Below are 16,247 nucleotides of genomic sequence, written 5' to 3'. Positions count from 1 at the left end.
TTTTCTACTTTCTCCTTTCCTTCCAGGTCAGGATAACAATGCCTCTGTTCCACGGGGGACACTTTCCTTTTACACATGAGCTAAGTGCAGTCATGTTCCAAATTGCAGCCCTTCTCTGTTTCCGGCTTTCAGTTTGCATACTCCTTAGATTTTTTTAAATTTGAATTCTCCTTCTTCTCCTTTGTCGTCTCCACCTCCTCCTCCTCCTTTTTTTTAGATTTGTCCATGAGGAGAAGTCAGAGTCAGACACCAAGCCACAATATTTCCCTAAATATTTGGTGACATTTATTTGCTCTCTGAGTGCTCATGTTGAATCTTAAAGCAAGGAGCTTTATTTCCAACTGTCCTCATGAGTTGTTTGGTCTTGGCATAAAAATCCACAGTATCAGTTCTCATTCAAATTCCTATCATGATCTAAATGTCTGATAGTTTATGTGATGAGGGCAAGAATCTAAACATCCACCCCCAATATTGCATCAAATTCAGTAAGTCCTATACCAAATACATACTCCTCTCTATAATCATATATATATATATATTTTGTTGTTGTTGTTGTTGTTTTTGATTTAACTTTGGCCAAAATCAGTAATTAGAATCAGTTCTATTCAAAATTCTCTCTAGTGTCCAGGAGATAGTTCACCTGACAAGGCATGTATCTTACTGAGTGCAAAACCCTGGGTTGTAGCCCCAGAATCTCAAGGGAGTATCATATCATCAGCATAGAGGCAAGCCCTAGGGTGATGAAGTCTTTCTCTCAGTCTCTTCCTTTCTGCCTGTCTTTCTGCATCAAAAATGAAAAGGAACAAATGTCAACCCAAAATACTGAAATGGAACATATGTGAGGTCCAGTTGCACATTCACACACTCTCTTTCTCTTTCTTACTTATACACACACTATTTAATTGTTTTTTTTTTTTTTGCCTGCAGGGGTTATCTCTGGGGCTCTGTGCCTGCACTATGAATCCACTGCTCCTGGAGGCTATCTTTTTTCCCCATTGTTGTTACTTTTGTTGTTGTTGGATAGGACAGAGAGAAATTGAGGGCGGGGGGGGGGGGGGGGGGAGACAGAGAAGGCGTGAGAAAGACAAACACCTGCAGACCTGCTTTACAGCTTATGAAGCAACATCCCTTTGGGTAGGGAGTCAGGGGCTCAAACTGGGATCCTCACACTTTGTACTATGTGTGCTTAATCTTAATTCTTATATGTGCTTCACTAAATTATTCATATCCTCCTATGAATGCCTAGATTTTACTGAAGCTGAAGCAGTGCACCTGGCTGTCTGGTTGTCTACCTGTCTAGCCCCTGTGAAGTGTCTTCTCTGGAGATCCAGGTTTGTAGGTTAAGGTCTGAGTCTGATTAGATCATAATTTGGCATAGGCTCAAGAAGAGGGTACTGTGGTGACCTCAGATCCTGAGGCCATTTTCAAGTATTCTGAAGAGGAGAGTCAGGAGAGAAGACTTTCCTAGAAGATAGCCCACAATAGAGGCAATAGCTCCGCAGTCCCTTCAGAGAGCTTTAGAGGAGGAACTTGGTGGCCCTGCTGCTAGAAGGCCTCTTTCTCTTCATGTTTGTATTCTAAATGTGCTCCTCAGAGGTAAATATTTTACAGTGGCAACAATTAGAAAGTGTGCTTTGTGTGGGATGAACCCAATTCCCTTAATAACACGGCAGACTTATATATAGCACAGTTCAGCCAAGGGTCTCATATGCTATCTCTGCCACAGTGTGTCAGCTGAAAGCCTGTGACTCACAGAAAGTTGTCAAGTTCAAGGACAGTGCTTGGAATAGAACCAGTCTCTCAGTCTCTAAACCCAAGTGACAGGAAATTCCATTTATGAGTCTTTTGGAAAAGCAACAGCTTTGCAGTGAATGATCAGAGGATGCAAGGCTATATCTAGGACCCAAGGGTTGAGAGACTTGGCCCTTGCATTTGGGAGTGTTTATTTGCAATATATTTCTTGTCTATGTGTTTGTTGATTTTGAAGGGAGATGGCAAGTGGACAGTGATTCAGCCAAACCATCATAGATTTGTTTCTCCAGTTGTTAATAAAAACTCAGAGATGGACAAGTGAACTTCCTACGCAGTGTCACAGAACAGAAAAGGCTCATTCTAGCTCTGTATTGTCCAATAAAAAATAGGATACCATCTGCATGCATATTTATAAAGTATTTTGTACTCACTTTAAAACAATGGAAATGAAACAGGTGCAATGAATGATTTATTTAATTCAGTGCATTTGAAAAAGTAGTATCTCACATGTAACGGATATAAAGCACCAGTGAGATATTTATATACATATTTTAATTGTCACCAAGGTTATCACCAGGGCTCAGTGCCTTCTCACTATGAATCCACAACTCCTGGTAGTCATTTTTTCTTCTCCTCTCTCCTCTCCTCTCCTCTCCTCTCCTCTCCTCTCCTCTCCTCTCCTCTCCTCTCCTCTCCTCTCCTCTCCTCTCCTCTCCTCTCTTTTCTCCTCTCCACTTCTATCTTGATAGAACAGAGAGATATTGAGAAATGAGGGAGAGACAGAGAGGGAGAGAAAGAGAGAGACCTGCAGCCCTGCTTCACTGTGAAGCTTCCCCCTTGCATGGGACCTGATGCTTGAACATGGGTTCTTATGGATTACCATATGTGCACTCAACCAGGTACATCACCTCCTAGCCTCAACGTTAGTATGCTATTTCAGCATCTATTATTCATCCAAGTCTTTGAAATCTATCTGCTGTATATTTTATGTTTACTGCACATTTTTATTTGGACTAGCTGTACTTCAAGTGCTTGATAACCATGTGAGATAAGTGACTCCCCACTGGGAAAGCTTTTTGAAAAATCAAGTGTCAATCATTTAATATTTCTCAACCTAAGATCCTCCCCCCCACCCCCCACTCACACACACCAGATCCTCTCTCTATGTTGTTGCAGGGTCAAATAGTAGAATCACAGTTGAGTTCCTGGCACACACCAAGTGCTCAATGATTCTTCTCTCAGATGACTTTTCCCACAAAGAAACTCCATTGTGAGAGACAAATTCAACTTGACCTCTAAACATTTTTCTTCCTTTCACTGACTTTTTTTTCCCTCAGAGGTTTCTGCCTAGCTCACTCTATCAGAATTATACTAAAAAAAAATAACTATTTGTCATCAGGAAGCTGGCTCAGTAGTGGACATGTATTAGTTAAGTTTGATCCCTAGAACCTACTCACCAAATATACAGGAGTCAAACAATGCTTTCTCTGTCATAAATATTTTTGTTTGTCTTTTGTATAACGAAAATCTCACACAAGCATGATTTCACTGCTCTGATCCATTCTTTCCTCCAGATGAGCAAAAAGAAAAGAGAGGGAAAAATACCATAGCAGTAGAACTATTTCTTACACACACACACACACACACACACACACACCCCACACACACACACACCACACACACATACACCACACACACACACAGAGAGAGAGAGAGAGAAAGAGAGAGAGAGAGAAAGGTTTTTGTCACCGAAACTTCACCACTACTAGCCAAGATTTTTAGACAGAAAGAGAGGCAGAGAGAAAGACATCACAGTGTTGAAGCTTCTGGTGCTTCCCCTGTAACATGCTCCAGACTCTAGCCTGGGTTGTGTGTATGAGAAAACGTACACATTCCCAGGTGAGCTACCTTTCAATCTCAGTAAAATTTCTTAACCTTTATTGCTATCCAAATAGCTCAGTTGAATTGTATTTGCCATGCAAAACCAGGTTTGAGCTTGGCCAGAGAGAGCAAGCTTCAATGCTTTTTCTGCTCTACTAACCCTGTCTCTGCTTTTTTCTTGCTGTCCTAAGAAAGTCAGTCTGGATCTGTGAAGCCCGTATGCTGATACTAAAAAACAAACAAACAAAAGACTCTTTATCAGAGAGACGCTTTTCCTGAACACTTTATATTTATAAGTAGTGTTCTCATCCTCAATGCTTTGATTTTTTTTAGAACCTAGACATAGTTACTGTGCATTTGTTTGTTCTTCCCAACCCAGTCAAAAATAAGTCCCCTAAGGGCCTTCACTCCTTTCTTCCTTCATGAGTTTCCAGCTTCTGAAACAGTAACTGGCATATACTAGCTGCTAAATGTGTTCATGTAGAGGTGAATGAATTTATTAAACATCTACAATGCCTTACCTTTAGTGTATAATAAATAAATGAATTAAATGACTCTTGTTTGATGAGAGGAAAGAGGAGATACTACAGAAGACACACTTTACACTCTGTGTTGTTCTCTGTACATACCCCCTTACTTTGCTTTCTCCTAGCACCCTGCCCAACTTGTTTTATAATATTCCTGTTTTTTCTTGTATATTAACACCATTCCCACCATCAAAGATCTGTGTCCCTCCCTCTCCAGTGAAGCTGAACACCATATATATATCTATGGTATATAATATTCTTTTACTGGAATTTCTTCTCATGTCTATATAATGAAATCCTACAATGTTATTTATTTATTTAATCATTAATTCTTTAGATACAGACAGAGACAGAGGCAGAGAGAGAGAGAGATGCTACAGCATTGAAATTTCCTTCAATGTGATGGGAGTCAGGCTTGATGCTGGAATGAGTCTATTCCAAAGCGGCACACTATCCAAGTAAACTATTTTACCAGCTCCTTATAATGTTATTTAAGACAAATTAGCCATATCACTTCTTCTATAGGTTGTTCCAAATCTGTTTGTTGAAAACAATGTCTCTGTACTCTGTTCTTCCACTGAGCTTATTTTCTTCATTGTAGTATTATTCAACAACTTTCTCATTAGAGTAACTCACTCATGTTTGGCTGCTATGTTCATCCTAATTTTGAATCTCTACTGAGCAGGGCTTAATTTTATCAGTGGTGGACTGGGTTGAGGGATGTAGTAGAAATTGTACAGATTTTGCAATGAGATTAGAATCCTGACTTTAACACTTAGGAGCTATGTACTAGAAAAAGTAACTGACACAGACATCCCGAAGTTCCAAGGTACTTATCTGTTGCATGAGATAGCTTCTGGAAGATACTTTTATTAATATCTGCTCTGAACTAGATGCTTTGGGTGTCACTAAACAAACAGATATTTTTAGGTGAAAACACACAATTGATGCTCAAAAAAATAGCAACCATATAACGATATGGGCTTCCTTATCAAATAGGAATTGCTATGTTTGCCATTATTTAGCAACATTTAAGTAATATAGATTATTCCTTATTCTTGTCCTGTAAAATGTCCAATTCTATTAGAAAGCTCCACATAAAATTTTTTACTTTTAGCATTTTGTATATTGTTGTAATGACTATTATTTTAGTTGGATTTGGCGTCACTATTTCTTTTTTCCCAGTGGGTATATCTTATGCTGAGGCTAAATTTTCCCAGAAACAGCTATGCAGGAAAGATAACAGTAACTAAGGCAATGGGTACAAGTCCCACCCCTTAACCTTGCAGCCTCTGCTTCTGTAATGATGCTTTTTACTCTCAAGACTACACCCACTATATAAGCTTATGCCATCCCTTTGTTTGGAGCCAGAGTTATCAGAATGATCTGAGATCCCGGCCTGGCGAAAATAAAAAGGCTCCTTTCTTTCTCCACCCACCTTGGCTTCAGTCATCTTGATTATTAATAGAGTTCCTTCACACTCACTCTCCAGCCTTGTGACTTTTCCAAGTCAACAGAGACATAGTCAGATTTCCACAATGAAGCACTCATGAAAACATTTACTGAAATTCAGATTGTAGCATAAACTCTTAACTCCAAAGAAACTTCAAATGCAGTTACATACCCCCAGCACTCTTCTTTAATGTCATGACAGGATGCAACCCAGAAACTGCATAGGAGTCTATCCCAATAGGCCACTCAGGCCATAGTCTGTAAAAAGTATGTTTTCATGTTTATAGCACTGCTACTTTCAGGCTAGTATTGAGTGTTTCAGGGAGCTGTCCTGTGCACCATAGTCTTTAAAATTACTTTTATGGGGGTCTGGCGGTAGGTAGCACAGTGGGTTAAGCGTACATGGCGCAAAGCACAAGGACCGGTATAAGGATCCAGGTTCGAGCCCCAGCTCCCCACCTGCAGGGGCATCGCTTCACAAGTCTATCTTTCTCTCCCCATCTCTGTTTCCCCCTCCTCTCTCCATTTCTCTCTGTCCTATCCAATTACAGTGCCAGTAATGACAGCAATAATAATAATAATAACCACAACAATGATAAACAACAAGGGCAACAAAAAGGAAAAAATAGCCTCGAGGATCAGAGGATTCAGTAGTGCAGGCACTGAGCCCTAGTAATAACCCTGGAGGCAAAAAGTAAATAAATAAAATTACTTTTAATTCTTATTGCCATCAGACTCATTGCTGGGGTTAGGTGACTGCATGAGGAATCTACCACTTTCAAGGCCGTTATTTCCCTTATTTTATGTATTATTATTATTATACATCTTTTAAAAATATTTATTTATTCCCTCTTGTTGCCCTTGTTTTTTATTGCTGTAGTTATTATTGTTGTTACTATTTATGTCATCATTGTTGGATAGGACAGAGAGAAATGGAGAGAGGAGGGCAAGATGGGCAAGATGGAGAGGGGGAGAGAAAGACACCTGCAGACCTGCTTCACCGCTTGTGCAGGGATCCTTATGCCGATCCTTGTGCTTTGCGCCACCTGTGCTTAACCTGAGGCACTACTGCCCACTATCCCCTTATTTTATTTTATACATAGGACAGAGAGAAATTGAAGGGAGAAAGAGAGAAGAGAAAAAGAAACACCTATAGCCCTGCTTCACCACTGATAAAGCTTTTCTCCTGCACTTGGGGAGTGGGAGGTCTGAACTGGTGTCTTCACACATGGGAACACATGCGTTCAACCAGGTGTACCACTGCCAGACTTCTGTAGTATGTTTTTTCCATCATCTCTGGCCATATTAGATGTCATTGACACCCCCCATAAATGTAACATTGAAAGTATGTTCTTTGTTGCTGGGTAGAACACAGAATTTACATGTTTAAGGCTCTTAGTTGCTCTGGTTTCTCTTTCTCTTGTGAAAAAAAAAATATATGTCTTTTTAACAAACATCCCGTAGTTGAAGCAAAGTCCCAGGTTCAGTTCCCCCATACCACCATACACCAAAGCTGAGCAGTACTTTTGTTAAAAAAAAAAAAAAAAGCCAACAAACAAACAGAAAATAAAACATCCTATGGGACTTGCTGGGGGTTAGGGGAAGCATGTCAAAATGGTTGCCACTAGAGAAAGAGCAGATTAAACCCTTCAGAATCAAGCTACTTCTAGGAGTGAAGTCTTATTTTTACACACTCACAAACACACATCCACCACTGTTCATGCATAGTCTGTTTCACTTTTAAAAGCTGCAATATTCTGACTTTGTTTCCTTACAAAAACTGTAACAGCTGAGAACTCTCTCCCAGGATCCCATCTTGGACTCCCTCACAACCTGTAGAATGTCTAGATGGGTAACATGCTGTGGTTTCAGTGTGTTGTAGCTCCCCATCCTGTTCTCTGAACAATCACCTCCACCCCCTGCTTGCCACTCAGGTGGGCTCCAGCAGACAATTTTGGCAGCTGTAGAAGTTACTGTTCTGCACTCAACATATGAACAAAACTCCAGGCCACAGCTCCTGCCAGCCCAATCCTCTGCTCACTTGCCTCTTGCCTTTGCCCCTGACAGCTAGGGCTTACAATGCCAAACAGATTTTTGTATCTGCAGAGAATAAAATGGTGCAATCGGGCAACAGGGGAAATAGCCAATTGGGTAGGAAATTCACATCTCTCTCTTTCTCTCTCTGATTTCATCTTTCTTTGCACTGCTTTCTTCCCATTTCCTGCTGGATAAGTAGACAAATAAGACTTCATATTTCTCCATGGTTATACATGGTTTTACTCTTCATAGAATTTGTGTATTTTAGCCAAATTTTAAAATAAAAATCTGACCTAAGAATCTGAGACACACAAGTTTAAGATTGTGTCTTCAGAGTATGTGAAGGCAGTCATGTAATTAGTCCTGTAGAGACAGTCTTTTAAAAGCTCAACCTAATGAACAAGATCTATACAGACACCAACAAGTACAAAAAAAAAAAAAAAAGACAATACTTCATTTTGGACTTAGCTGAGCAGGCAGAGTGCAGAACCTTCACAAAGGCGATCCCTAAAGCAGAACTGTATTCTTCTCTTCCTCTTCCCTCCCTTCCCCTCCCCTACCCTCTTTTCTTCCTATATATCTATCATCTACCTATCTGTCTATCTATCATCTATCTTTCACAAACTAAATAAATATGTCTCTTAAAAAGAAGAAAACAATGAGTACTATCACATAGTTCTCTAAAGGGAGCACCCAGAGGTGGGATAATTCCACTTTTTAAGTGAAATAGTAATAAGGAAATGCCTTTTGAGGTTATGACCTCAAGTAGTTACTGAAGTAGTGGTGACATTGTCATTTCATCAAGTACTTATGAAATGTCAGACAGGGGTCTGAATACCTTACAAAAACTGTGCCATTTCATTTTCACATTACTTCTGGATGTAGATGCTGTTGCTAACCAAATTTTACACATGAAAAACTGAGACTCAGAAGTTAAATAACTTGCCTAAAACAATACTATGTGTAACTGATGGAAACTGTAATTAAAGCTGCTTTTCAATAGAAGGTAAAAGAAGCTTTTCTAGAATAGTGAAGTAGACACAAGTAGCCCTGCTTAGTTAAGTTGGATGCTGATAAGATGATGTACACACAGTTTGCAAATTTCCTAGAAGCATGACCTTGTGACTTTTCATGTCTCCTCCATATCAGGAAACCTTCACTTAGGTGACTTCCAATTCTTAATCCTTTCTGCAGCATTACTGCACTGTAATATGCTGCCAACCCCCCAAAAGCAGGCAAGACCCTTCCTACCTCTTAGTCTTTAGTTTCTCTTCTTCTGGATGCCGGAAAATCTTATTTATTTATTTATTTATGGATATAGACAGAGAGAAATTGAGGTAGGGGAGATAGTGAGGAGGGAGAGACAGAGAGACACCTACAGCCCTGTTTTACCACTCATGAAACTTTCCCCATGCAGGTGGAATCCAAAGGCTTGAACCTGGGTCCGTGTACATTGTAACGTGCACACTTAACCAGGTGCACCACCATCTGGTTCCAGTGCCAGAGGATCTTCGAGCACAGTCATCAACCTGTGAATTATTTCCTTACATTTATTTATTTATATATTTTTGAATGAAGGAGACGTCAGGCTGAGTATAGTAGAAGTGGACTCTGATGACCTTCACTAACTTTTTATCTGAAAAATAACTAGTTCAGATACATAGTTCTCACTATTATGCATTATAATGAGAGCCAGACCATTTATAAAGATAATAGAAAAAACACTTGAGCTGTGCATGCTTGTCCATTTCTGTCCATATGAAACTTTAACTCTACATTCATTCACTGCATTCCATTTTTTCAATGCACAGACCTTGATTACCTATGAAGTATTCAGAGCCAACACAGTGGTACTTAAGCCTAACTTTTAATTTAAAGACAAGGAAACTGCATTCCTAAGAGTTCAATCAGTTTGTACAGAAATAGCAAAATGTAGGAATGTGAACCCAGATCTCCATAGCTGTCATGTGTTTACCTAAAATTATGTTTGATTTATATGAATCTTATCATGTTTTACTTGAAGATGTTATGATGAAACTGAGTTAATATTTTTCCCCTTTCTCTCTTATTACTTTCTCCTTCTCCCACCGTTGTTACTTCTCTCTCTCTCTGTCTTTTTCCTCTGTCTCTTTCTCCCTTCCTCTATTTACAGGACTCCACATAATGGAGCAAGAATGAGAGGAAAAAGGCCGGCAGAAAAGCATGAACTGGAGGTTTGTTGAGCTCCTCTACTTCCTGTTTATATGGGGCCATATCTCAGTGCAGCCCTCCCACCAGGAACCAGCTGGGACAGACCAACATGTCTCCAAGGAATTTGATTGGCTTATTTCAGACAGGGGGCCATTCCACCACTCCAGGAGCTACCTGTCCTTTGTGGAAAGACACCGTCAGGGATTTACAACCAGATATAAAATATACAGGTAAGATTTGGGCTAAGCTAGCCCTGTCTTCCTTGCTTTTCATTCTTCTAATGCTTTTTTGGGGTCAAGGGTTGCCATGGCTCATTCTTGATGAAGAAACAGCTGGATCAAGTGATCATACTCATTTTTCATCAGGCTGTTTCTGTTTATCTTCCTTTCATTTTCGTTTTTCTCTCTGTCTTGTTTTTCTATCTTATCTTTACACAAGGGATCAGCAAAAACACAAAGAAGGTCTACCAGCTAATATTTATTACACACTCATTATGTTCTAGGTATACTGCCGAATGCATTGTATGTTCTCTCTCACTTCATAACTATAAAAAGTTAGGTTTATCTGTTCTCTCCACTTTACATATGAATTAGCCGATTCTCAACTAGGTGAAATAATTCATCTAAATTTGCATAACCAATATGTGGTATGTAGGACTAGAATCCAAACCCTAGTTTGTTTGCTTCCATAGTCCTAGAATTTTAAGGCAAATTTATCTGTTGAAGATAGCATTGCTTTCATTATTGTACCCAATATTCTACCAAATTCACACCTATATTTATTTATTTTGCTGATCAAATGCCAATTCACACATAATTTCATCTCTCCTGAGCCCCAAGCTCCCTACCCTCTCCACCCCGCTGCCTTGATTTCATAGAACTAGGGCTGCATATGCACAACTTCACTGTTGTGGAATACTTTATTCATGTTAAGAGACTGAAAGTGAAGAGAGAGAGAGAGAGAGAGAGAGAGAAAGAGAGAGGGAGAGAGAGAGAGAGAGAGAGAGAGAGAGAGCGAGCTCACAGCACCGGATTTTCCTCTATTACCACAATATCTTGCAGGTCTTAAAACTGAGTCAAGCACAAGGCTTGATCTACCCAGTCTAGCAACTAAGCCACTTTTCCCCATTCAAGTAGAATGGCAGAGAATGAGAAAGAGAAAAGGGATAAAGTGCCATAGCACCTGAACTTCCTCTGATATCATAGCCCATTCCATATAGTACTGGGGCTTGAATATAGGCCAAACATGCCGAAAGTTAAATCCCTGCCTCAACTTAGTGAGCTGTCTTTCTGCCCCATACACATTTGGGAACAAACAGGTACACAGTGAATCACCTTTAATTGAGCAGGTCTGAACTGTTGATTGCCTTCATCAAAATCTACTCAAAAAGGACTTGAGACACATTCCTCTTCTTTGGAACTGTCTTACATTCTCTTTACTATATGTCATTGCTTTCTCGCTGGTATTTCCACAGCTCTTGATATTCAGACCTGCATAGCATTGCACCACTTGAAATTAAGAGTTTATTTTCTCATTTACCTGGAAACTCTTTGAAGACCTGACTTGCATGTAATATACAATTCTTTTCTAAACCTACAAAGTGATTTTTTGTTGTTGTTGTTGTTGTTCTGCCTTTTATTAGAATCCCGTAAAATTTTTGTGGACTTAAATAAATTGAAGACTGCAAAAATAAAAAAAATAAAAACTCTCTGAAGGTATTGTTATTATCATAAGTTCATGAAAGAAGAAGATAAACCCCACCATGTCTGGGCCAAAGTAGAATAAGAGAATGAGGAAGCATTCAGGAAGAAGAACACTGATCTTAAGTCAGGAATGTATTGATTTAAGTTTTTAGTCTCTTATGTTTTTGACAGGAAACACAGACATGTCTCCTTCATATGTATCATGGCATTACTGAACATGAGTGATTTGTGAAGTCTCTACTGAAATACCCATGATTAGAAACGAATATTACTCTTAAGTAGAACATTTGATTTTTGTTTTAAAGTTGGCCTGTTAGTGACTCCATATTGCGATGCTTCTATTTATTTAAATTTCATAGATGAACTTTCCAGGATGTTGTAAAACAGTAGATAATTAGATGTGCAAGAGAAAGAGCATAAGGACAAGAACTTTGGGATATTATTTTATAATAAAATATCAACATTTCAAAAACATAGTTGTTGATTTAAAACAGATCTATGCCATGGGTGAGCTATAGTGAAACCATCCAAGAATTATAGTTGCCTACTTAATTTCAAATTTAGATTCTTAAAATAAAACTTCTAACAGAATACAGAAATTGATATTTTTGACTATGTAGACACCAAATGTGGGTGTAGGAATATCTGAAATTCCTGATACTGAAAAAAAAACAAACGGCTTGACATGTTCTATTTAGGTGGAGACAGACAGTTAAGTTCCAAATATCACATTTTGTTTTGATTTTGTCAAATGATAGATGGCTTTGGGTTTCCTGAGGACACTTAAGAGTTACAATGATAAGAGTTCATACTATTCCATGCTGTGCTATCCCAGCATAGATTTGCCCAGTGCCCTGAAAGGGCTCTTTCAAGCATTTTTACTTACAGGCATTTCATAAGCATTTTTCCAGTAATTTTCAAGATGTACTGAGATGTGAAAGGTAGCTAGCTAGTAAAGTGGGGGAAGGAAGGGTTCAAGACATATGAATGTTAATTCCAATTCTATGTTTTAGTGTGGTGATTTAGGTATGCTCCTTCCCCTGTTGCACATTGTTCTAGTCTATGAAATAATTGAATTGACATCCATCAGGGTTTATAAATTCTTTGTGATCTTGAAGATAAATTAGTTTTAGAAGCCACTATAATGTGGGGGGAGAGAGAAAGGGGTAAATGGTGATCAGGCAGGATCCCTGGCACCACAGATTTCCTATGTAAGAGAAGACTTGCCTCGGTTTCTGTGTTCAGGACTTCTGTTTGCTTCCCTTCTGATTCCATTGCTAAAACAATCATCCAAAAAGCTGATTTCCAAGACCCTTTTTGGCTCTAAAATTAAGTGTATGATTTAACTAAGGACATGTGGTTAATTAAATGATGGAGTTCAACCCAGAAGTCAAGCCCCTGGTCATCTAGCTAGTCCTTCCTTCCTTTATTTAATCCTTAAATAATTATTAAGTGCCAGCTACAGGCCCAGCACTGTGTTTGGGGCAGACAGTATAATTATGTGTAAAACAAACAGAGATAGTCTCTGCTTTCATAGTTGAAACTGTTATTAATTAAACACACACATATGCCCATGTGTGCATACACACAAACATATATGCATATATATTACATGCTTCAGAGAAAAATGTGCTGATCTGGGAGATTATTAATATTTTAACCATTGATTTGCCTCCTAATGTGTGCAGAGATTAGATGAAACACCTACCTACCATCATCTGCACTTGGCACCAATGCAAATAGGTACCCAGAGACATGTGTCCCAGGCCAGGTTCAGACCAGAGCAGAAATGAGCAATCATTCTGTGAGTAAATTGCTGTTATTTTCATACTGCAAATTAGAAAACCATGGTACTGGGGCTGGGCAGTGGTGCACTGGATTAAGTGTACATAGTATTAGGTGCAAGGGCCAGGACAAGATCCCCCATTTGGGCTCAGTTCCCCACCTTCAGAGGGTTCGCTTCACAAATGGTGAAGCAGGTCTGCAGGTTTGTGTCTTTCTTTCTCCCTATGTATCTCCCCCACCTCTCTCAATTTCTCTCTATCTATCCTATAAAACATGGAAAAAAATGGCCACCAGGAGCAGTGGATTTGTAGTGCAGGCACTGAGCCCCAGAGATAACTCTGGAGGCAAAAAGAAAAAAGAAAACCGAGAGATGAATCAAATTGTCCACATCCCACATCTGGACAGTGAAACAGCTTAGAATTCAAAGCAGATTTCTATAATCTCCCAACATGAGCCTTTAATTAATTTTATCATTGAATCTCTGGTTTTTAGTTATCTGACTTATTAATTGAGTGCCAGAAGATTTTCTTTGACTACTGGCAAGTTGAAACTTATCTGCTGCACCACCTCCTGGACCACTAAGTTGGAATTTATCTATAACTCAGTTTCCTCACTTGTAAAATGGAGATAAATATTAAGTGATTTTTGGGGGTAGAGGCAAGAAATCACTTAAACGTCTAGTATGTGGAGCTTGGAATTTTGTATATGTGGTAAAAATACTAAGTACAAATTTTCTCCTTGACATCAGAATGTTAATTGCATATGTAGAATATTTTTTCCCTCATGATAATTTGAACTTAGTTTGATCCAAGATATTTCCTAAGTCCCCACTCTCCTTTGTTTTCTCGATGTATGTTTTTGTTTGGTTCATTCTGTCTGATTCTTACTTATTTCATCATTGATGCACGTTTGACAGTTATTTTAGAGGTGGATTTAGTAAGCAGATTGTGGTGCTCTTTGAAGTTTTTAAGTTTGGAGAATCAGGGAAGAGGGCAGGCATGAATGGCCACTATTCCATAAGAGGTGGTTTCAAATTGCCTGGTTTTCTTTGAAGGTTGTGGAGAATGTGGTTTGTGGCTCATAGTACATCTTGATTTAAGCACTCAGTTGTACTTAAAAGTTGATTTTAAGCCTAACACTGGCAAACTTTATTTGGTTAGCTGATTGGCTTTTGTCAGACTTGCATAAATCTTAGTTCTCATCCACTTTCCTGATGGATGTTTCATGACTTCACAAAAATACCTTTAGTAAGTGTTTTGGTAAATTGGTTCACTAAATAATTTCTGTATTTAGATGAATGAGATGAGCTCTTATGTAAACATCACAGGTATTTGGAACTTAGGTCTGCCAGATGCTATGCTTCATATTGTTAATTATCTATAGCTTAGATAGGTTCTTGCCTTCAATGTGCTTACTGGTATATGTAGTGAGAGGAATTCTAACATTTTTCCACTTGTGATGCTTGTGATTCAGTATGAAACCACCAGCTGTGGGCCTCTCAATAAAATTTTTGTGTCTGGTACAAAGAGTCTAGCACTATAGTGTGGTGGAAATTATTCTAGCTTGAGAGGTGACTCGGTGGCAGAGGACCTGTCTTGAACCTAAAATGCCCTGGAACTCTGTGGAAGGTAGGTATGCCAGTGCTCATCTCTTTTTTTAGTCTTATAAAATTAAAAATTGAGCCAAGTAGGTGGCTTAGTGATAGAGATCATGTGTGAAATACTGGGTTCACTTATATTGCCACATTAAAAGAAAGAAGATAAAGTCATCTAAATTGATATTGTGTAAAGTATATACATAGAACTTTAGTTTGATGCTAGAAATTATTTTCTGGAATACAAACTCCCATTGTACTAATAATATCAATAATAATTTTGATGTTAAATACTCCTGTTAAAATGCCCTGCATGGAATATATATTAAAATACAGTTGCATGAGAAACCAAAACAAAATTACAAGACTTCTTGACCACATAACTTTTCAAGATCTCAGATAAACTATTTAATAACATATATATATTCTCTGTACAGGTAATAGATTATCTGGTCAGCAGGCATAGGATATGCTTACTCTATCTGACTTTGGCTGTTTGTGTTTTGCTTTCTTAGATAGCAGACTGTGTCAAAGCACGCTTAACAGATGCCTCCATAGCTACAACAGCTCCTTTTGTAAGGTTATTTTTTTATACCTAAAGGTGGCATTCTTCTGTGTAACATAGAATACAGACTTCAATTACAGAAGCCAGACCTTCTACCTTCTGCAACCCACGACCCTGGGTCCATGCTTCCAGAGGGATAGAGAATGGGAAAACTATCAGGGGAGGGGATGGGATATGGAGATTGGGTGATGGGAATTGTGTAGAGTTGTACCCCTTCTACCCTATGGTTTTGTTAATTTATCCTTTCTTAAATAAAAAATAAATTAAAAAAAAAAAGAATACAGACTTCAACAGAGGTAAGGGTTATAATGAGGAAGAAGGCCAAACTGATTTAGAATGGAAAGAGGTGCCTGCATGTTGAAATCACCAACAGAGCTCTCCTAAAAACACCCAGTGGGCAGGAGAGATAACATAATGGTTATAGAAACAGACCATCAAGTCTGAGGCCCGCAAGTGCCGGGTGAAATCCCTTACTCCATTTTTTTTTTATTTAAGAAAGGAGACAGTAACAAAATCATAGGATGGGGGGGTACAACTCCACACAATTCCCGCCACCCAATCTCTATATCCGTCCCCTCCCCACTAGCTTTCCCATTCTCTATCCCTTTGGGAGCATGGACCCAGGGTCGTTGTGGGTTGCAGAAGGTGGAAGGTCTGGCTTCTGTAATTGCTTCCCCGCTGAACATGGGCGTTGACTGGGCAATCCATATTCTCAGTCTGCCTCTCTCTTTCCCTAGTAGGGTGGGTCTCTGGGGAAGCGG

The 16,247-nt window shown here is 39.0% G+C and overlaps 1 protein-coding gene across 2 annotated transcripts in view; it reads left to right on the top strand.

The window, feature by feature from the left end:
- BRINP1 (BMP/retinoic acid inducible neural specific 1) overlaps positions 1–16,247 on the top strand; it is a 229,445-nt gene that overhangs the window by 52,776 nt on the left and 160,422 nt on the right. For both annotated transcript variants that reach the window (XM_007528939.2, XM_060200052.1), the window contains exon 2: positions 9,802–10,069. In XM_007528939.2, the coding sequence (XP_007529001.1) occupies positions 9,852–10,069 (218 nt within the window). In that variant the 5' untranslated portion in view covers positions 9,802–9,851. The remainder of the gene's footprint in view (positions 1–9,801; positions 10,070–16,247) is intronic.

This window comes from Erinaceus europaeus, chromosome 10 (genome assembly GCF_950295315.1).
Source record: "Erinaceus europaeus chromosome 10, mEriEur2.1, whole genome shotgun sequence".
Taxonomy (NCBI): domain Eukaryota; kingdom Metazoa; phylum Chordata; class Mammalia; order Eulipotyphla; family Erinaceidae; genus Erinaceus; species Erinaceus europaeus.
The sequence above is the reverse complement of the archived record's forward strand: the minus strand, read 5'-3'. Positions and strand labels throughout refer to the sequence as shown.